General features: G+C 58.1%; 1 protein-coding gene across 2 annotated transcripts in view; it reads right to left on the bottom strand.

The window, feature by feature from the left end:
• Positions 1-21,674, bottom strand: part of tab1 (TGF-beta activated kinase 1/MAP3K7 binding protein 1) — a 308,216-nt gene that overhangs the window by 242,376 nt on the left and 44,166 nt on the right. For both annotated transcript variants that reach the window (XM_072492103.1, XM_072492104.1), the window contains one exon: positions 2,164-2,218. In XM_072492103.1, coding sequence (XP_072348204.1) covers positions 2,164-2,218 — 55 coding nt within the window. The remainder of the gene's footprint in view (positions 1-2,163; positions 2,219-21,674) is intronic.

A 21,674-nucleotide genomic window follows, 5' to 3' on the forward strand; every position in this document is an offset into this window, starting at 1 on the left:
ACACCGTGACACAGGTCGTACCGATATCAATAACACCGTGACAACAGGTGGTACCAATATCAATAACACCGTGACAACAGGCGGTACCGATATCAATAACACCGTGACAACAGGCAGTACCGATATCAATAACACCGTGACAACAGGTGGTACCAATATCAATAACACCGTGACAACAGGCGGTACCAATATCAATAACACCGTGACAACAGGCGGTACCGATATCAATAACACCGTGACAACAGGTGGTACCAATATCAATAACACCGTGACAACAGGCGGTACCGATATCAATAACACCATAACAACAGGCAGTACCGATATCAATAACACCGTGACAATAGGCGGTACTGATATCAATAACACCATAACAACAGGCAGTACCGATATCAATAACACCGTGACAATAGGCGGTACTGATATCAATAACACCGTGACAACAGGCGGTACCGATATCAATAACACCATAACAACAGGCGGTACCAATATCTATAACACCGTGACAACAGGCACTACCGATATCAATACACTGTAACAACAGGCGGTACCAATATCAATAACACCGTGACAACAAGCGGTACCGATATCAATAACACCGTGACAACAGGCGGTACCGATATCAATAACACCATAACAACAGGCGGTACCGATATCAATAACACCGTGACAACAGGTGGTACCGATATCAATAACACCATAACAACAGGCGGTACCGATATCAATAACACCGCGACAACAGGCAGTACCGATATCAATAACACCGTGACAACAGGTGGTACCGATATCAATAGCACCGTGACAACAGGCAGTACCGATATCAATAACACCATAACAACAGGCGGTACCAATATCAATAACACCGTGACAACAGGCAGTACCGATCGATATCAATAACACCATAACAACAGGCGGTACCGCTATCAATAACACCGTGACAACAGGCGGTACCGATATCAATAACACCATAACAACAGGCGGTACCGATATCAATAACACCGTGACAACAGGCAGTACTGATATCAATACATTGTAACAATAGGCGGTACCGATATTAATAACACTGTGACAACAGGCGGTACCGATATCAATAACACCGTGACAACAGGCGGTACTGATATCAATAACACCGTGACAACAGGCGGTACCGATATCAATAACACCGTGACAACAGGCGGTACCGATATCAATAACACCGTGACAACAGGCGGTACAGATATCAATAACACCATAACAACAGGCGGTATCGATATCAATAACACCGCGACAACAGGCGGTACCGATATAATAACACCATAACATCAGGCGGTACCGATATCAATAACACCGTGACAACAGGCGGTACTGATATCAATAACACCGTGACAACAGGCGGTACCGATATCAATAACACTGTGACAACAGGCGGTACTGATATCAATAACACCGTGACAACAGGCGGTACCGATATCAATAACACTGTGACATCTGGCAGTACCGATATCAATAACACCGTGACAACAAGCGGTACCGATATCAATAACACCGTGACAACAGGTGGTACCGATATCAATAACACCATAACAACAGGCGGTACCGATATCAATAACACCGTGACAACAGGCGGTACCGATATCAATAACACCGTGACAACAGGCAGTACCGATATCAATAACACCGTGACAACAAGCGGTACCGATATCAATAACACCGTGACAACAGGTGGTACCGATATCAATAACACCATAACAACAGGCGGTACCGATATCAATAACACCGTGACAACAGGCAGTACCGATATCAATAACACCGTGACAACAAGCGGTACCGATATCAATAACACCGTGACAACAGGTGGTACCGATATCAATAACACCATAACAACAGGCGGTACCGATATCAATAACACTGTGACAACAGTCGGTACCGATATAATAACACCATAACATCAGGCGGTACCGATATAATAACACCATAACATCAGGCGGTACCGATATCAATAACACCGTGACAACAGGCGGTACTGATATCAATAACACCATAACAACAGGCGGTACCAGTAACGGTGGACACAGTAATGGACAATGACATTTGCCTTTAATAGCTACCAATTGACTGGATCTCTCAGACAATCGCTCCTTTTAACTTAACCCAAGTAATAATGAAATATTTCCTGCCTATACGTACTCTCTGGCTGTATGGCGGATGGCTGCACACCGTCTTTGTATTGTGTCTCGATTAACTGTGGAGAATTAAAGGAGATATCATAATAAACAGTGATTGTAGAGAAACAGAACTAGGATGCCCAATGATGGTCATTCTGCTTTCTGATGGGTGGGTTGGGGAGGGAGGGTCATACACTCGCCCAGTACGACATCTGACTGTGGGCTAAATGCTCAATTACTCTGTTTCTCATGTGGTCATAGAATCCCTACAGTGCACAATGTCATTCAGCCCATCGAGTCTGCACCGACCCTCTAAAGGGCCCTACCTGGGCCCATCCCCTGCCCATTCCCCGGAACCCCACCTAAACTGCGGATAACAAGGGGCAATTTTATCATGGCCAATCCAACCAACCACGCAGACACGGGGAGAACGTGCAAACTCCACACTGTCACCCGAGGCCGGAATTGAACCCGGGTCCCTGACGTTGTGAGGCAACAGTGCTAACCACTGTGTCGCCACGGTACTTGGTCACTCTGTTTTTTGACCGGGGTCAAAGTCTCAGTCATTCTGTTTCGGACCGGGGTCATGGTCGCAGTCACTCTGTTTCGGACCGGGGTCATGGTCTCAGTCACTCTGTCTGACCGGGGTCAGGGTCTCAGTCACTCTGTTTCGGACCGGGGTCATGCGTTCGGTCACTCTGTTTCGGACCGGGGTCAGGGTCTCAGTCACTCTGTTTCGGACCGGGGTCATGCGTTTGGCCACTCTGTTTCGGACCGGGGTCATGCGTTCGGTCATTCAGTTTCGGACCGGGGTCAGGGTGTCAGTCACTCTGTTTCGGACCGGGGTCATGGTCTCAGTCAATCTGTTTCGGCCCGGGGTCAGGGTCTCAGTCACTCTGTTTCGGACCGGGGTCAGGGTCTCAGTCACTCTGTCTGACCGAGGTCAGGGTCTCAGTCACTCTGTCTGACCGGGGTCAGGGTCTCAGTCACTCTGTCTGACCGGGGTCAGGGTCTCAGTCACTCTGTTTCGGACGGGGTCATGGTCTCAGTCACTCTGTTTCGGACCGGGGTCAGGGTCTCAGTCACTCTGTTTCGGACCGGGGTCATGCGTTCGGTCACTCTGTTTCGGACCGGGGTCAGGGTCTCAGTCACTCTGTTTCGGGCCGGGGTCAGGGTCTCAGTCACTCTGTTTCGGACCGGGGTCAGGGTCTCAGTCACTCTGTCTGACCGAGGTCAGGGTCTCAGTCACTCTGTCTGACCGGGGTCAGGGTCTCAGTCACTCTGTCTGACCGGGGTCATGGTCTCAGTCACTCTGTTTCGGACCGGGGTCAGGGTCTCAGTCACTCTGTCTGACCGGGGTCAGGGTCTCAGTCACTCTGTCTGACCGGGGTCAGGGTCTCAGTCACTCTGTATCGGACCGGGGTCAGGGTCTCAGTCACTCTGTTTCGGACCGGGGTCAGAGTCTCAGTCACTCTGTTTCGGACCGGGGTCAGGGTCTCAGTCACTCTGTCTGACCGGGGTCAGGGTCTCAGTCGCTCTGTTTCGGACCGGGGTCAGGGTCTCAGTCACTCTGTTTCGGACCGGGGTCAGGGTCTCAGTCACTCTGTCTGACCGGGGTCAGAGTCTCAGTCACTCTGTTTCGGACCGGGGTCATGCGTTCGGTCACTCTGTTTCGGACCGGGGTCAGGGTCTCAGTCACTCTGTTTCGGACCGGGGTCAGGGTCTCAGTCACTCTGTTTCGGACCGGGGTCATGGTCTCGGTCACTCTGTTTCGGACCGGGGTCATGCGTTCGGTCACTCTGTTTCGGACGGGGTCATGGTCTCAGTCACTCTGTTTCGGACCGGGGTCATGGTCTCAGTCACTCTGTTTCGGACCGGGGTCAGGGTCTCAGTCGCTCTGTCTGACCGGGGTCAGGGTCTCAGTCACTCTGTGTCTGACCGGGGTCAGGGTCTCAGTCACTCTGTCTGACCGGGGTCAGGGTCTCAGTCGCTCTGTCTGACCGGGGTCAGGGTCTCAGTCACTCTGTGTCTGACCGGGGTCAGGGTCTCAGTCACTCTGTCTGACCGGGGTCAGGGTCACAGTCACTCTGTGTCTGACCGGGGTCAGGCGTTCGGTCACTCTGTTTCGGACCGGGGTCATGGTCTCAGTCACTCTGTTTCGGACCGGGGTCAGGGTCTCAGTCACTCTGTCTGACCGGGGTCAGGGTCTCAGTCACTCTGTGTCTGACTGGGGTCAGGGTCTCAGTCACTCTGTCTGACCGGGGTCAGGGTCTCAGTCACTCTGTTTCGGACCGGGGTCAGGGTCTCAGTCACTCTGTCTGACCGGGGTCAGGGTCTCAGTCACTCTGTGTCTGACCGGGGTCAGGGTCTCAGTCACTCTGTCTGACCGGGGTCAGGGTCTCAGTCACTCTGTGTCTGACCGGGGTCAGGGTCTCAGTCACTCTGTCTGACCGGGGTCAGGGTCTCAGTCACTCTGTCTGACCGGGGTCATGCGTTCGGTCACTCTGTTTTGGACCGGGGTCATGGTCTCAGTCACTCTGTTTCGGGCCGGGGTCATGGTCTCAGTCACTCTGTTTCGGACCGGGGTCATGGTCTCGGTCACTCTGTCTGACCGGGGTCAGGGTCTCAGTCACTCTGTTTCGGACCGGGGTCAGGGTCTCAGTCACTCTGTCTGACCGGGGTCATGGTCTCGGTCACTCTGTCTGACCGGGGTCAGGGTCTCAGTCACTCTGTTTCGGACCGGGGTCAGGGTCTCAGTCACTCTGTCTGACTGGGGTCAGGGTCTCAGTCACTCTGTTTCGGACGGGGTCATGCGTTCGGTCACTCTGTTTCGGACCGGGGTCAGGGTCTCAGTCACTCTGTTTCGGACCGGGGTCAGGGTCACAGTCACTCTGTCTGACCGGGGTCAGGGTCTCAGTCACTCTGTGTCTGACCGGGGTCAGGGTCTCAGTCACTCTGTGTCTGACCGGGGTCAGGGTCTCAGTCACTCTGTGTCTGACCGGGGTCATGCGTTCGGTCACTCTGTTTCGGACCGGGGTCAGCGTCTCAGTCACTCTGTCTGACCAGGGTCAGGGTCTCAGTCACTCTGTTTCGGACCAGGGTCAGGGTCTCAGTCACTCTGTCTGACCTGGGTCATGGTCTCAGTCACTCTGTCTGACCGGGGTCAGGGTCTCAGTCACTCTGTCTGACCGGGGTCATGCGTTCGGTCACTCTGTTTTGGACCGGGGTCATGGTCTCAGTCACTCTGTTTCGGGCCGGGGTCAGCGTCTCAGTCACTCTGTTTCGGACCGGGGTCATGCGTTCGGTCACTCTGTTTCGGACAGGGGTCATGCGTTCGGTCATTCAGTTTCGGACCGGGGTCATGGTCTCAGTCACTCTGTTTCGGACCGGGGTCAGGGTCTCAGTCACTCTGTCTGACCGGGGTCAGGGTCTCAGTCACTCTGTGTCTGACCGGGGTCATGCGTTCGGTCACTCTGTTTCGGACCGGGGTCAGGGTCTCAGTCACTCTGTTTCGGACCGGGGTCAGGGTCTCAGTCACTCTGTTTCGGACCGGGGTCAGGGTCTCAGTCACTCTGTTTCGGACGCGGTCAGGGTCTCAGTCACTCTGATTCGGACGGGGTCATGGTCTCAGTCACTCTGTTTCGGACCGGGGTCAGGGTCTCAGTCACTCTGTCTGACCGGGGTCAGGGTCTCAGTCACTCTGTTTCGGACCGGGGTCAGGGTCTCAGTCACTCTGTCTGACCGGGGTCAGGGTCTCAGTCACTCTGTCTGACCGGGGTCATGGTCTCAGTCACTCTGTTTCGGACCGGGGTCATGGTCTCGGTCACTCTGTCTGACCGGGGTCAGGGTCTCAGTCACTCTGTTTCGGACCGGGGTCAGGGTCTCAGTCACTCTGTCTGACCGGGGTCAGAGTCTCAGTCACTCTGTCTGACTGGGGTCAGGGTCTCAGTCACTCTGTTTCGGACGGGGTCATGCGTTCGGTCACTCTGTTTCGGACCGGGGTCAGGGTCTCGGTCACTCTGTTTCGGACCGGGGTCAGGGTCACAGTCACTCTGTCTGACCGGGGTCAGGGTCTCAGTCACTCTGTGTCTGACCGGGGTCAGGGTCTCAGTCACTCTGTGTCTGACCGGGGTCAGGGTCTCAGTCACTCTGTGTCTGACCGGGGTCATGCGTTCGGTCACTCTGTTTCGGACCGGGGTCAGGGTCTCAGTCACTCTGTCTGACCGGGGTCAGGGTCTCAGTCACTCTGTTTCGGACCAGGGTCAGGGTCTCAGTCACTCTGTCTGACCGGGGTCAGGGTCTCAGTCACTCTGTCTGACCGGGGTCAGGGTCTCAGTCGCTCTGTTTCGGACCGGGGTCAGGGTCTCAGTCACTCTGTTTCGGACCGGGGTCAGGGTCTCAGTCACTCTGTTTCGGACCGGGGTCATGCGTTCGGTCACTCTGTTTCGGACCGGGGTCAGGGTCTCAGTCACTCTGTTTCGGGCCGGGGTCAGGGTCTCAGTCACTCTGTTTCGGACCGGGGTCAGGGTCTCAGTCACTCTGTCTGACCGAGGTCAGGGTCTCAGTCACTCTGTCTGACCGGGGTCAGGGTCTCAGTCACTCTGTCTGACCGGGGTCAGGGTCTCAGTCACTCTGTTTCGGACGGGGTCATGGTCTCAGTCACTCTGTTTCGGACAGGGGTCAGGGTCTCAGACACTCTGTCTGACCGGGGTCAGGGTCTCAGTCACTCTGTCTGACCGGGGTCAGGGTCTCAGTCGCTCTGTTTCGGACCGGGGTCAGGGTCTCAGTCACTCTGTTTCGGACCGGGGTCAGAGTCTCAGTCACTCTGTTTCGGACCGGGGTCAGGGTCTCAGTCACTCTGTCTGACCGGGGTCAGGGTCTCAGTCACTCTGTTTCGGACCGGGGTCAGGGTCTCAGTCACTCTGTCTGACCGGGGTCAGAGTCTCAGTCACTCTGTTTCGGACCGGGGTCATGCGTTCGGTCACTCTGTTTCGGACCGGGGTCAGGGTCTCAGTCACTCTGTTTCGGACCGGGGTCAGGGTCTCAGTCACTCTGTTTCGGACCGGGGTCATGCGTTCGGTCACTCTGTTTCGGACCGGGGTCACGGTCTCAGTCACTCTGTTTCGGACCGGGCTCAGGGTCTCAGTCACTCTGTCTGACCGGGGTCATGGTCTCAGTCACTCTGTTTCGGACCAGGGTCAGGGTCTCAGTCACTCTGTCTGACCGGGGTCAGGGTCTCAGTCACTCTGTCTGACCGGGGTCAGGGTCTCAGTCACTCTGTTTCGGACCAGGGTCAGGGTCTCAGTCACTCTGTCTGACCTGGGTCAGGGTCTCAGTCACTCTGTCTGACCGGGGTCAGGGTCTCAGTCACTCTGTCTGACCGGGGTCAGGGTCTCAGTCACTCTGTCGGACCGGGGTCAGGGTCTCAGTCACTCTGTCTGACCGGGGTCAGGGTCTCAGTCACTCTGACTGACCGGGGTCAGGGTCTCAGTCACTCTGTTTCGGGCCGGGGTCAGGGTCTCAGTCACTCTGTGTCTGACCGGGGTCAGGGTCTCAGTCACTCTGTCTGACCGGGGTCAGGGTCTCAGTCACTCTGTGTCTGACCGGGCTCAGGGTCTCAGTCACTCTGTCTGACCGGGGTCAGAGTCTCAGTCACTCTGTCTGACTGGGGTCAGGGTCTCAGTCACTCTGTTTCGGACGGGGTCATGCGTTCGGTCACTCTGTTTCGGACCGGGGTCAGGGTCACAGTCACTCTGTCTGACCGGGGTCAGGGTCTCAGTCACTCTGTGTCTGACCGGGTTCAGGGTCTCAGTCACTCTGTGTCTGACCGGGGTCAGGGTCTCAGTCACTCTGTGTCTGACCGGGGTCATGCGTTCGGTCACTCTGTTTCGGACCGGGGTCAGCGTCTCAGTCACTCTGTCTGACCGGGGTCAGGGTCTCAGTCACTCTGTTTCGGACCAGGGTCAGGGTCTCAGTCACTCTGTCTGACCTGGGTCATGGTCTCAGTCACTCTGTCTGACCGGGGTCAGGGTCTCAGTCACTCTGTCTGACCGGGGTCATGCGTTCGGTCACTCTGTTTTGGACCGGGGTCATGGTCTCAGTCACTCTGTTTCGGACCGGGGTCATGCGTTCGGTCACTCTGTTTCAGACCGGGGTCATGCGTTCGGTCACTCTGTTTCGGACAGGGGTCATGCGTTCGGTCATTCAGTTTCGGACCGGGGTCATGGTCTCAGTCACCCTGTTTCGGACCGGGGTCAGGGTCTCAGTCACTCTGTTTCGGACCGGGGTCAGGGTCTCAGTCACTCTGTCTGACCGGGGTCAGGGTCTCAGTCACTCTGTGTCTGACCGGGGTCAGGGTCTCAGTCACTCTGTGTCTGACCGGGGTCAGGGTCTCAGTCACTCTGTGTCTGACCGGGGTCATGCGTTCGGTCACTCTGTTTCGGACCGGGGTCAGGGTCTCAGTCACTCTGTCTGACCGGGGTCAGGGTCACAGTCACTCTGTGTCTGACCGGGGTCATGCGTTCGGTCACTCTGTTTCGGACCGGGGTCATGCGTTCGGTCACTCTGTTTCGGACCGGGGTCATGGTCTCAGTAACTCTGTTTCGGACGGGGTCATGCGTTCGGTCACTCTGTTTCGGACCGGGGTCAGGGTCTCAGTCACTCTGTCTGACCGGGGTCAGGGTCACAGTCACTCTGTGTCTGACCGGGGTCATGCGTTCGGTCACTCTGTTTCGGACCGGGGTCATGCGTTCGGTCACTCTGTTTCGGACCGGGGTCATGGTCTCAGTCACTCTGTTTCGGACGGGGTCATGCGTTCGGTCACTCTGTTTCGGACCGGGGTCAGGGTCTCAGTCACTCTGTTTCGGACGCGGTCAGGGTCTCAGTCACTCTGTCTGACCGGGGTCAGGGTCTCAGTCACTCTGTTTCGGACGCGGTCAGGGTCTCAGTCACTCTGTCTGACCGGGGTCAGGGTCTCAGTCACTCTGTCTGACCGGGGTCAGAGTCTCAGTCACTCTGTCTGACCGGGGTCAGGGTCTCGGTCACTCTGTTTCGGACCGGGGTCAGGGTCTCAGTCACTCTGTCTGACCGGGGTCAGAGTCTCAGTCACTCTGTCTGACCGGGGTCAGGGTCTCAGTCACTCTGTTTCGGACGGGGTCATGCGTTCGGTCACTCTGTTTCGGACCGGGGTCAGGGTCTCAGTCACTCTGTTTCGGACCGGGGTCAGGGTCACAGTCACTCTGTCTGACCGGGGTCAGGGTCTCAGTCACACTGTTTCGGACCGGGCTCAGGGTCTCAGTCACTCTGTCTGACCGGGGTCAGGGTCTCAGTCACTCTGTCTGACCGGGGTCATGGTCTCAGTCACTCTGTTTCGGACCGGGGTCATGGTCTCGGTCACTCTGTCTGACCGGGGTCAGGGTCTCAGTCACTCTGTTTCGGACCGGGGTCAGGGTCTCAGTCACTCTGTCTGACCGGGGTCAGAGTCTCAGTCACTCTGTCTGACTGGGGTCAGGGTCTCAGTCACTCTGTTTCGGACGGGGTCATGCGTTCGGTCACTCTGTTTCGGACCGGGGTCAGGGTCTCAGTCACTCTGTTTCGGACCGGGGTCAGGGTCACAGTCACTCTGTCTGACCGGGGTCAGGGTCTCAGTCACTCTGTGTCTGACCGGGGTCAGGGTCTCAGTCACTCTGTGTCTGACCGGGGTCAGGGTCTCAGTCACTCTGTGTCTGACCGGGGTCAGGGTCTCAGTCACTCTGTGTCTGACCGGGGTCATGCGTTCGGTCACTCTGTTTCGGACCGGGGTCAGGGTCTCAGTCACTCTGTCTGACCGGGGTCAGGGTCTCAGTCACTCTGTTTCGGACCAGGGTCAGGGTCTCAGTCACTCTGTCTGACCTGGGTCATGGTCTCAGTCACTCTGGCTGACCGGGGTCAGGGTCTCAGTCACTCTGTCTGACCGGGGTCATGCATTCGGTCACTCTGTTTTGGACCGGGGTCATGGTCTCAGTCACTCTGTTTCGGACCGGGGTCATGGTCTCAGTAACTCTGTTTCGGACGGGGTCATGCGTTCGGTCACTCTGTTTCGGACCGGGGTCAGGGTCTCAGTCACTCTGTATCGGACCGGGGTCAGGGTCTCAGTCACTCTGTTTCGGACCGGGGTCATGGTCTCAGTCACTCTGTTTCGGACCGGGGTCATGGTCTCAGTAACTCTGTTTCGGACGGGGTCATGCGTTCGGTCACTCTGTATCGGACCGGGGTCAGGGTCTCAGTCACTCTGTTTCGGACCGGGGTCAGGGTCTCAGTCACTCTGTGTCTGACCGGGGTCAGGGTCTCAGTCACTCTGTGTCTGACCGGGGTCAGGGTCTCAGTCACTCTGTGTCTGACCGGGGTCATGCGTTCGGTCACTCTGTTTCGGACCGGGGTCAGCGTCTCAGTCACTCTGTCTGACCAGGGTCAGGGTCTCAGTCACTCTGTTTCGGACCAGGGTCAGGGTCTCAGTCACTCTGTCTGACCGGGGTCATGGTCTCAGTCACTCTGTCTGACCGGGGTCAGGGTCTCAGTCACTCTGTTTCGGACGCGGTCAGGGTCTCAGTCACTCTGTCTGACCGGGGTCAGGGTCTCAGTCACTCTGTTTCGGACCAGGGTCAGGGTCTCAGTCACTCTGTCTGACCGGGGTCATGGTCTCAGTCACTCTGTCTGACCGGGGTCAGGGTCTCAGTCACTCTGTTTCGGACGCGGTCAGGGTCTCAGTCACTCTGTCTGACCGGGGTCAGGGTCTCAGTCACTCTGTTTCGGACCAGGGTCAGGGTCTCAGTCACTCTGTGTCTGACCGGGGTCAGGGTCTCAGTCACTCTGTTTCGGACGCGGTCAGGGTCTCAGTCACTCTGATTCGGACGGGGTCATGGTCTCAGTCACTCTGTCTGACCGGGGTCAGGGTCTCAGTCACTCTGTTTCGGACCAGGGTCAGGGTCTCAGTCACTCTGTCTGACCGGGGTCAGGGTCTCAGTCACTCTGTTTCGGACGCGGTCAGGGTCTCAGTCACTCTGTCTGACCGGGGTCAGGGTCTCAGTCACTCTGTTTCGGACCAGGGTCAGGGTCTCAGTCACTCTGTGTCTGACCGGGGTCAGGGTCTCAGTCACTCTGTTTCGGGCCGGGGTCAGGGTCTCAGTCACTCTGTTTCGGACCGGGGTCAGGGTCTCAGTCACTCTGTTTCGGACCGGGGTCAGGGTCTCAGTCACTCTGTCTGACCGGGGTCAGGGTCTCAGTCACTCTGTTTCGGACCGGGGTCATGGTCTCAGTCACTCTGTTTCGGGCCGGGGTCAGGGTCTCAGTCACTCTGTGTCTGACCGGGCTCAGGGTCTCAGTCACTCTGTCTGACCGGGGTCATGGTCTCAGTCACTCTGTTTCGGACCGGGGTCATGGTCTCAGTCACTCTGTCTGACCGGGGTCATGGTCTCAGTCACTCTGTTTCGGACCGGGGTCATGGTCTCGGTCACTCTGTCTGACCGGGGTCAGGGTCTCAGTCACTCTGTTTCGGACCGGGGTCAGGGTCTCAGTCACTCTGTCTGACCGGGGTCATGGTCTCAGTCACTCTGTCTGACCGGGGTCAGGGTCTCAGTCACTCTGTTTCGGACCGGGGTCAGGGTCTCAGTCACTCTGTCTGACCGGGGTCAGAGTCTCAGTCACTCTGTCTGACTGGGGTCAGGGTCTCAGTCACTCTGTTTCGGACGGGGTCATGCGTTCGGTCACTCTGTTTCGGACCGGGGTCAGGGTCTCAGTCACTCTGTTTCGGACCGGGGTCAGGGTCACAGTCACTCTGTCTGACCGGGGTCAGGGTCTCAGTCACTCTGTGTCTGACCGGGGTCAGGGTCTCAGTCACTCTGTGTCTGACCGGGGTCAGGGTCTCAGTCACTCTGTGTCTGACCGGGGTCATGCGTTCGGTCACTCTGTTTCGGACCGGGGTCAGCGTCTCAGTCACTCTGTCTGACCAGGGTCAGGGTCTCAGTCACTCTGTTTCGGACCAGGGTCAGGGTCTCAGTCACTCTGTCTGACCGGGGTCATGGTCTCAGTCACTCTGTCTGACCGGGGTCAGGGTCTCAGTCACTCTGTCTGACCGGGGTCATGCGTTCGGTCACTCTGTTTTGGACCGGGGTCATGGTCTCAGTCACTCTGTTTCGGGCCGGGGTCAGCGTCTCAGTCACTCTGTTTCGGACCGGGGTCATGGTCTCAGTCACTCTGTCTGACCGGGGTCATGGTCTCAGTCACTCTGTTTCGGACCGGGGTCATGGTCTCGGTCACTCTGTCTGACCGGGGTCAGGGTCTCAGTCACTCTGTTTCGGACCGGGGTCAGGGTCTCAGTCACTCTGTCTGACCGGGGTCATGGTCTCGGTCACTCTGTCTGACCGGGGTCAGGGTCTCAGTCACTCTGTTTCGGACGGGGTCATGCGTTCGGTCACTCTGTTTCGGACCGGGGTCAGGGTCTCAGTCACTCTGTTTCGGACCGGGGTCAGGGTCACAGTCACTCTGTCTGACCGGGGTCAGGGTCTCAGTCACTCTGTGTCTGACCGGGGTCAGGGTCTCAGTCACTCTGTGTCTGACCGGGGTCAGGGTCTCAGTCACTCTGTGTCTGACCGGGGTCATGCGTTCGGTCACTCTGTTTCGGACCGGGGTCAGCGTCTCAGTCACTCTGTCTGACCAGGGTCAGGGTCTCAGTCACTCTGTTTCGGACCAGGGTCAGGGTCTCAGTCACTCTGTCTGACCTGGGTCATGGTCTCAGTCACTCTGTCTGACCGGGGTCAGGGTCTCAGTCACTCTGTCTGACCGGGGTCATGCGTTCGGTCACTCTGTTTTGGACCGGGGTCATGGTCTCAGTCACTCTGTTTCGGGCCGGGGTCAGCGTCTCAGTCACTCTGTTTCGGACCGGGGTCATGCGTTCGGTCACTCTGTTTCGGACCGGGGTCATGGTCTCAGTCACTCTGTTTCGGACCGGGGTCAGGGTCTCAGTCACTCTGTTTCGGACCGGGGTCAGGGTCTCAGTCACTCTGTCTGACCGGGGTCAGGGTCTCAGTCACTCTGTGTCTGACCGGGGTCAGGGTCTCAGTCACTCTGTCTGACCGGAGTCAGGGTCACAGTCACTCTGTGTCTGACAGGGGTCATGCGTTCGGTCACTCTGTTTCGGACCGGGGTCAGGGTCTCAGTCACTCTGTTTCGGACCGGGGTCAGGGTCTCAGTCACTCTGTCTGACCGGGGTCAGGGTCACAGTCACTCTGTGTCTGACCGGGGTATTGCGTTCGGTCACTCTGTTTCGGACCGGGGTCAGGGTCTCAGTCACTCTGTCTGACCGGGGTCAGGGTCTCAGTCACTCTGTTTCGGACCGGGGTCATGGTCTCAGTAACTCTGTTTCGGACGGGGTCATGCGTTCGGTCACTCTGTTTCGGACCGGGGTCAGGGTCTCAGTCACTCTGTATCGGACCGGGGTCAGGGTCTCAGTCACTCTGTTTCGGACCGGGGTCATGGTCTCAGTCACTCTGTTTCGGACCGGGGTCATGGTCTCAGTAACTCTGTTTCGGACGGGGTCATGCGTTCGGTCACTCTGTATCGGACCGGGGTCAGGGTCTCAGTCACTCTGTTTCGGACCGGGGTCAGGGTCTCAGTCACTCTGTTTCGGACGCGGTCAGGGTCTCAGTCACTCTGATTCGGACGGGGTCATGGTCTCAGTCACACTGTTTCGGACGGGGTCATGGTCTCAGTCACACTGTTTCGGACGCGGTCAGGGTCTCAGTCACTCTGTCTGACCGGGGTCAGGGTCTCAGTCACTCTGTTTCGGACCAGGGTCAGGGTCTCAGTCACTCTGTGTCTGACCGGGGTCAGGGTCTCAGTCACTCTGTTTCGGACGCGGTCAGGGTCTCAGTCACTCTGTCTGACCGGGGTCAGGGTCTCAGTCACTCTGTTTCGGACCAGGGTCAGGGTCTCAGTCACTCTGTGTCTGACCGGGGTCAGGGTCTCAGTCACTCTGTTTCGGGCCGGGGTCAGGGTCTCAGTCACTCTGTTTCGGACCGGGGTCAGGGTCTCAGTCACTCTGTTTCGGACGCGGTCAGGGTCTCAGTCACTCTGTCTGACCGGGGTCAGGGTCTCAGTCACTCTGTTTCGGACCAGGGTCAGGGTCTCAGTCACTCTGTGTCTGACCAGGGTCAGGATCTCAGTCACTCTGTCTGACCGGGGTCATGGTCTCAGTCACTCTGTTTCGGACCGGGGTCATGGTCTCGGTCACTCTGTCTGACCGGGGTCAGGGTCTCAGTCACTCTGTTTCGGACCGGGGTCAGGGTCTCAGTCACTCTGTCTGACCGGGGTCATGGTCTCAGTCACTCTGTTTCGGACCGGGGTCATGGTCTCGGTCACTCTGTCTGACCGGGGTCAGGGTCTCAGTCACTCTGTTTCGGACCGGGGTCAGGGTCTCAGTCACTCTGTCTGACCGGGGTCATGGTCTCGGTCACTCTGTCTGACCGGGGTCAGGGTCTCAGTCACTCTGTTTCGGACCGGGGTCAGGGTCTCAGTCACTCTGTATGACCGGGGTCAGAGTCTCAGTCACTCTGTCTGACTGGGGTCAGGGTCTCAGTCACTCTGTTTCGGACGGGGTCATGCGTTCGGTCACTCTGTTTCGGACCGGGGTCAGGGTCTCAGTCACTCTGTTTCGGACCGGGGTCAGGGTCACAGTCACTCTGTCTGACCGGGGTCAGGGTTTCAGTCACTCTGTGTCTGACCGGGGTCAGGGTCTCAGTCACTCTGTGTCTGACCGGGGTCAGGGTCTCAGTCACTCTGTGTCTGACCGGGGTCATGCGTTCGGTCACTCTGTTTCGGACCGGGGTCAGCGTCTCAGTCACTCTGTCTGACCAGGGTCAGGGTCTCAGTCACTCTGTTTCGGACCAGGGTCAGGGTCTCAGTCACTCTGTCTGACCTGGGTCATGGTCTCAGTCACTCTGTCTGACCGGGGTCAGGGTCTCAGTCACTCTGTCTGACCGGGGTCATGCGTTCGGTCACTCTGTTTTGGACCGGGGTCAGGGTCTCAGTCACTCTGTCTGACCGGGGTCATGGTCTCAGTCACTCTGTTTCGGACCGGGGTCATGGTCTCGGTCACTCTGTCTGACCGGGGTCAGGGTCTCAGTCACTCTGTTTCGGACCGGGGTCAGGGTCTCAGTCACTCTGTCTGACCGGGGTCATGGTCTCGGTCACTCTGTCTGACCGGGGTCAGGGTCTCAGTCACTCTGTTTCGGACCGGGGTCATGGTCTCGGTCACTCTGTCTGACCGGGGTCAGGGTCTCAGTCACTCTGTTTCGGACCGGGGTCAGGGTCTCAGTCACTCTGTCTGACCGGGGTCATGGTCTCGGTCACTCTGTCTGACCGGGGTCAGGGTCTCAGTCACTCTGTTTCGGACCGGGGTCAGGGTCTCAGTCACTCTGTCTGACCGGGGTCAGGGTCTCAGTCACTCTGTCTGACCGGGGTCAGGGTCTCAGTCACTCTGTTTCGGACCGGGCTCAGGGTCTCAGTCACTCTGTCTGACCGGGGTCAGAGTCTCAGTCACTCTGTCTGACTGGGGTCAGGGTCTCAGTCACTCTGTTTCGGACGGGGTCATGCGTTCGGTCACTCTGTTTCGGACCGGGGTCAGGGTCTCAGTCACTCTGTTTCGGACCGGGGTCAGGGTCACAGTCACTCTGTCTGACCGGGGTCAGGGTCTCAGTCACTCTGTGTCTGACCGGGGTCAGGGTCTCAGTCACTCTGTGTCTGACCGGGGTCAGGGTCTCAGTCACTCTGTGTCTGACCGGGGTCATGCGTTCGGTCACTCTGTTTCGGACCGGGGTCAGCGTCTCAGTCACTCTGTCTGACCAGGGTCAGGGTCTCAGTCACTCTGTTTCGGACCAGGGTCAGGGTCTCAGTCACTCTGTCTGACCGGGGTCAGGGTCTCAGTCACTCTGTTTCGGACCGGGGTCATGGTCTCAGTCTCTCTGTTTCGGACCGGGGTCAGGGTCTCAGTCACTCTGTCTGACCGGGGTCAGGGTCTCAGTCACTCTGTGTCTGACCGGGGTCATGCGTTCGGTCACTCTGTTTCGGACCGGGGTCAGGGTCTCAGTCACTCTGTTTCGGACCGGGGTCAGGGTCTCAGTCACTCTGTTTCGGACCGGGGTCAGGGTCTCAGTCACTCTGTTTCGGACGCGGTCAGGGTCTCAGTCACTCTGATTCGGACGGGGTCATGGTCTCAGTCACTCTGTTTCGGACCGGGGTCAGGGTCTCAGTCACTCTGTTTCGGACGGGGTCATGGTCTCAGTCACTCTGTTTCGGACGGGGTCATGGTCTCAGTCACTCTGATTCGGACGGGGTCAGGGTCTCAGTCACTCTGATTCGGACGGGCTCAGGGTCTCAGTCACTCTGTCTGACCGGGGTCAGGGTCTCAGTCACTCTGTCTGACCGGGGTCAGGGTCTCAGTCACTCTGTCTGACCGGGGTCAGGGTCTCAGTCACTCTGTTTCGGACCGGGCTCAGGGTCTCAGTCACTCTGTCTGACCGGGGTCAGGGTCTCAGTCACTCTGTCTGACCGGGGTCATGGTCTCAGTCACTCTGTTTCGGACCGGGGTCATGGTCTCGGTCACTCTGTCTGACCGGGGTCAGGGTCTCAGTCACTCTGTTTCGGACCGGGGTCAGGGTCTCAGTCACTCTGTCTGACCGGGGTCAGAGTCTCAGTCACTCTGTCTGACTGGGGTCAGGGTCTCAGTCACTCTGTTTCGTACGGGGTCATGCGTTCGGTCACTCTGTTTCGGACCGGGGTCAGGGTCTCAGTCACTCTGTTTCGGACCGGGGTCAGGGTCACAGTCACTCTGTCTGACCGGGGTCAGGGTCTCAGTCACTCTGTGTCTGACCGGGGTCAGGGTCTCAGTCACTCTGTGTCTGACCGGGGTCAGGGTCTCAGTCACTCTGTGTCTGACCGGGGTCATGCGTTCGGTCACTCTGTTTCGGACCGGGGTCAGGGTCTCAGTCACTCTGTCTGACCGGGGTCAGGGTCTCAGTCACTCTGTTTCGGACCAGGGTCAGGGTCTCAGTCACTCTGTCTGACCGGGGTCAGGGTCTCAGTCACTCTGTCTGACCGGGGTCAGGGTCTCAGTCGCTCTGTTTCGGACCGGGGTCAGGGTCTCAGTCACTCTGTTTCGGACCGGGGTCAGGGTCTCAGTCACTCTGTTTCGGACCGGGGTCATGCGTTCGGTCACTCTGTTTCGGACCGGGGTCAGGGTCTCAGTCACTCTGTTTCGGGCCGGGGTCAGGGTCTCAGTCACTCTGTTTCGGACCGGGGTCAGGGTCTCAGTCACTCTGTCTGACCGAGGTCAGGGTCTCAGTCACTCTGTCTGACCGGGGTCAGGGTCTCAGTCACTCTGTCTGACCGGGGTCAGGGTCTCAGTCACTCTGTTTCGGACGGGGTCATGGTCTCAGTCACTCTGTTTCGGACCGGGGTCAGGGTCTCAGTCACTCTGTCTGACCGGGGTCAGGGTCTCAGTCACTCTGTCTGACCGGGGTCAGGGTCTCAGTCGCTCTGTTTCGGACCGGGGTCAGGGTCTCAGTCACTCTGTTTCGGACCGGGGTCAGAGTCTCAGTCACTCTGTTTCGGACCGGGGTCAGGGTCTCAGTCACTCTGTCTGACCGGGGTCAGAGTCTCAGTCACTCTGTTTCGGACCGGGGTCATGCGTTCGGTCACTCTGTTTCGGACCGGGGTCAGGGTCTCAGTCACTCTGTTTCGGACCGGGGTCAGGGTCTCAGTCACTCTGTTTCGGACCGGGGTCATGGTCTCGGTCACTCTGTTTCGGACCGGGGTCATGCGTTCGGTCATTCAGTTTCGGACCGGGGTCATGGTCTCAGTCACTCTGTCTGACCGGGGTCAGGGTCTCAGTCACTCTGTCTGACCGGGGTCAGGGTCTCAGTCGCTCTGTTTCGGACCGGGGTCAGGGTCTCAGTCACTCTGTTTCGGACCGGGGTCAGAGTCTCAGTCACTCTGTTTCGGACCGGGGTCAGGGTCTCAGTCACTCTGTCTGACAGGGGTCAGGGTCTCAGTCACTCTGTTTCGGACCGGGGTCAGGGTCTCAGTCACTCTGTCTGACCGGGGTCAGAGTCTCAGTCACTCTGTTTCGGACCGGGGTCATGCGTTCGGTCACTCTGTTTCGGACCGGGGTCAGGGTCTCAGTCACTCTGTTTCGGACCGGGGTCAGGGTCTCAGTCACTCTGTTTCGGACCGGGGTCATGGTCTCGGTCACTCTGTTTCGGACCGGGGTCATGCGTTCGGTCATTCAGTTTCGGACCGGGGTCATGGTCTCAGTCACTCTGTCTGACCGGGGTCAGGGTCTCAGTCACTCTGTCTGACCGGGGCCAGGGTCTCAGTCACTCTGTTTCGGACGGGGTCATGGTCTCAGTCACTCTGTTTCGGACCGGGGTCATGGTCTCAGTCACTCTGTTTCGGACCGGGGTCAGGGTCTCAGTCGCTCTGTCTGACCGGGGTCAGGGTCTCAGTCACTCTGTGTCTGACCGGGGTCAGGGTCTCAGTCACTCTGTCTGACCGGGGTCAGGGTCTCAGTCACTCTGTTTCGGACGGGGTCATGGTCTCAGTCATTCTGTTTCGGACCGGGGTCATGGTCTCAGTCATTCTGTTTCGGACCGGGGTCATGGTCTCAGTCACTCTGTTTCGGACCGGGGTCAGGGTCTCAGTCACTCTGTCTGACCGGGGTCAGGGTCTCAGTCACTCTGTCTGACCGGGGTCAGGGTCTCAGTCACTCTGTTTCGGACCAGGGTCAGGGTCTCAGTCACTCTGTCTGACCTGGGTCATGGTCTCAGTCACTCTGTCTGACCTTGGTCAGGGCCTCAGTCACTCTGTCTGACCGGGGTCATGGTCTCAGTCACTCTGTTTCGGGCCGGGGTCAGCGTCTCAGTCACTCTGTTTCGGACCGGGGTCATGCGTTCGGTCACTCTGTTTCAGACCGGGGTCATGCGTTCGGTCACTCTGTTTCGGACAGGGGTCATGCGTTCGGTCATTCAGTTTCGGACCGGGATCATGGTCTCAGTCACTCTGTTTCGGACCGGGGTCAGGGTCTCAGTCACTCTGTCTGACCGGGGTCAGGGTCTCAGTCACTCTGTGTCTGACCGGGGTCAGGGTCTCAGTCACTCTGTGTCTGACCGGGGTCATGCGTTCGGTCACTCTGTTTCGGACCGGGGTCAGGGTCTCAGTCACTCTGTTTCGGACCGGGGTCAGGGTCTCAGTCACTCTGTTTCGGACCGGGGTCAGGGTCTCAGTCACTCTGTCTGACCGGGGTCAGGGTCTCAGTCACTCTGTTTCGGACCGGGCTCAGGGTCTCAGTCACTCTGTCTGACCGGGGTCAGGGTCTCAGTCACTCTGTCTGACCGGGGTCATGGTCTCGGTCACTCTGTTTCGGACCGGGGTCAGGGTCTCAGTCACTCTGTCTGACCGGGGTCATGGTCTCAGTCACTCTGTTTCGGACCAGGGTCAGGGTCTCAGTCACTCTGTCTGACCGGGGTCAGGGTCTCAGTCACTCTGTTTCGGACCGGGGTCAGGGTCTCAGTCACTCTGTTTCGGACCGGGGTCATGGTCTCAGTCACTCTGTTTCGGACCGGGGTCATGGTCTCAGTCACTCTGTTTCGGACCGGGGTCATGGTCTCGGTCACTCTGTCTGACCGGGGTCAGGGTCTCAGTCACTCTGTTTCGGACGCGGTCAGGGTCTGAGTCACTCTGATTCGGACCGGGGTCAGGGTCTCAGTCACTCTGTCTGACCGGGGTCAGGGTCTCAGTCACTCTGTCTGACCGGGGTCAGGGTCTCAGTCACTCTGTTTCGGGCCGGGGTCAGGGTCTCAGTCACTCTGTGTCTGACCGGGGTCAGGGTCTCAGTCACTCTGTCTGACCGGGGTCAGGGTCTCAGTCACTCTGTTTCGGACCGGGCTCAGGGTCTCAGTCACTCTGTCTGACCGGCGTCAGAGTCTCAGTCACTCTGTTTCGGACCGGGCTCAGGGTCTCAGTCACTCTGTCTGACTGGGGTCAGGGTCTCAGTCACTCTGTTTCGGACCGGGCTCAGGGTCTCAGTCACTCTGTCTGACTGGGGTCAGGGTCTCAGTCACTCTGTTTCGGACGGGGTCATGCGTTCGGTCACTCTGTTTCGGACCGGGGTCAGGGTCACAGTCACTCTGTGTCTGACCGGGGTCAGGGTCTCAGTCACTCTGTGTCTGACCGGGGTCAGGGTCTCAGTCACTCTGTGTCTGACCGGGGTCATGCGTTCGGTCACTCTGTTTCGGACCGGGGTCAGCGTCTCAGTCACTCTGTCTGACCGGGGTCAGGGTCTCAGTCACTCTGTCTGACCGGGGTCAGGGTCTCAGTCACTCTGTCTGACCGGGGTCAGGGTCTCAGTCACTCTGTCTGACCGGGGTCAGGGTCTCAGTCACTCTGTTTCGGACCAGGGTCAGGGTCTCAGTCACTCTGTCTGACCTGGGTCATGGTCTCAGTCACTCTGTTTCGGACCGGGGTCAGGGTCTCAGTCACTCTGTTTCGGACCGGGGTCAGGGTCTCAGTCACTCTGTTTCGGACCGGGGTCAGAGTCTCAGTCACTCTGTCTGACTGGGGTCAGAGTCTCAGTCACTCTGTCTGACCGGGGTCAGGGTCTCAGTCACTCTGTCTGACCGGGGTCAGGGTCTCAGTCACTCTGTTTCGGACCGGGGTCAGGGTCTCAGTCACTCTGTCTGACCGGGGTCAGGGTCTCAGTCACTCTGTTTCGGACCGGGGTCAGGGTCTCAGTCACTCTGTCTGACCGGCGTCAGAGTCTCAGTCACTCTGTCTGACTGGGGTCAGGGTCTCAGTCACTCTGTTTCGGACGGGGTCATGCGTTCGGTTACTCTGTTTCGGACCGGGGTCAGGGTCACAGTCACTCTGTCTGACCGGGGTCAGGGTCTCAGTCACTCTGTTTCGGACCAGGGTCAGGGTCTCAGTCACTCTGTGTCTGACCGGGGTCATGCGTTCGGTCACTCTGTTTCGGACCGGGGTCAGGGTCTCAGTCACTCTGTCTGACCGGGGTCAGGGTCTCAGTCACTCTGTGTCTGACCGGGGTCAGGGTCTCAGTCACTCTGTGTCTGACCGGGGTCAGGGTCTCAGTCACTCTGTGTCTGACCGGGGTCATGCGTTCGGTCACTCTGTTTCGGACCGGGGTCAGCGTCTCAGTCACTCTGTCTGACCGGGGTCAGGGTCTCAGTCACTCTGTTTCGGACCAGGGTCAGGGTCTCAGTCACTCTGTCTGACCTGGGTCATGGTCTCAGTCACTCTGTCTGACCGGGGTCAGGGTCTCAGTCACTCTGTTTTGGACCGGGGTCATGGTCTCAGTCACTCTGTTTCGGGCCGGGGTCAGCGTCTCAGTCACTCTGTTTCGGACCGGGGTCATGCGTTCGGTCACTCTGTTTCAGACCGGGGTCATGCGTTCGGTCACTCTGTTTCGGACAGGGGTCATGCGTTCGGTCA

This window comes from Scyliorhinus torazame, chromosome 29 (assembly GCF_047496885.1).
Source record: "Scyliorhinus torazame isolate Kashiwa2021f chromosome 29, sScyTor2.1, whole genome shotgun sequence".
In the NCBI taxonomy this organism is placed as follows: domain Eukaryota; kingdom Metazoa; phylum Chordata; class Chondrichthyes; order Carcharhiniformes; family Scyliorhinidae; genus Scyliorhinus; species Scyliorhinus torazame.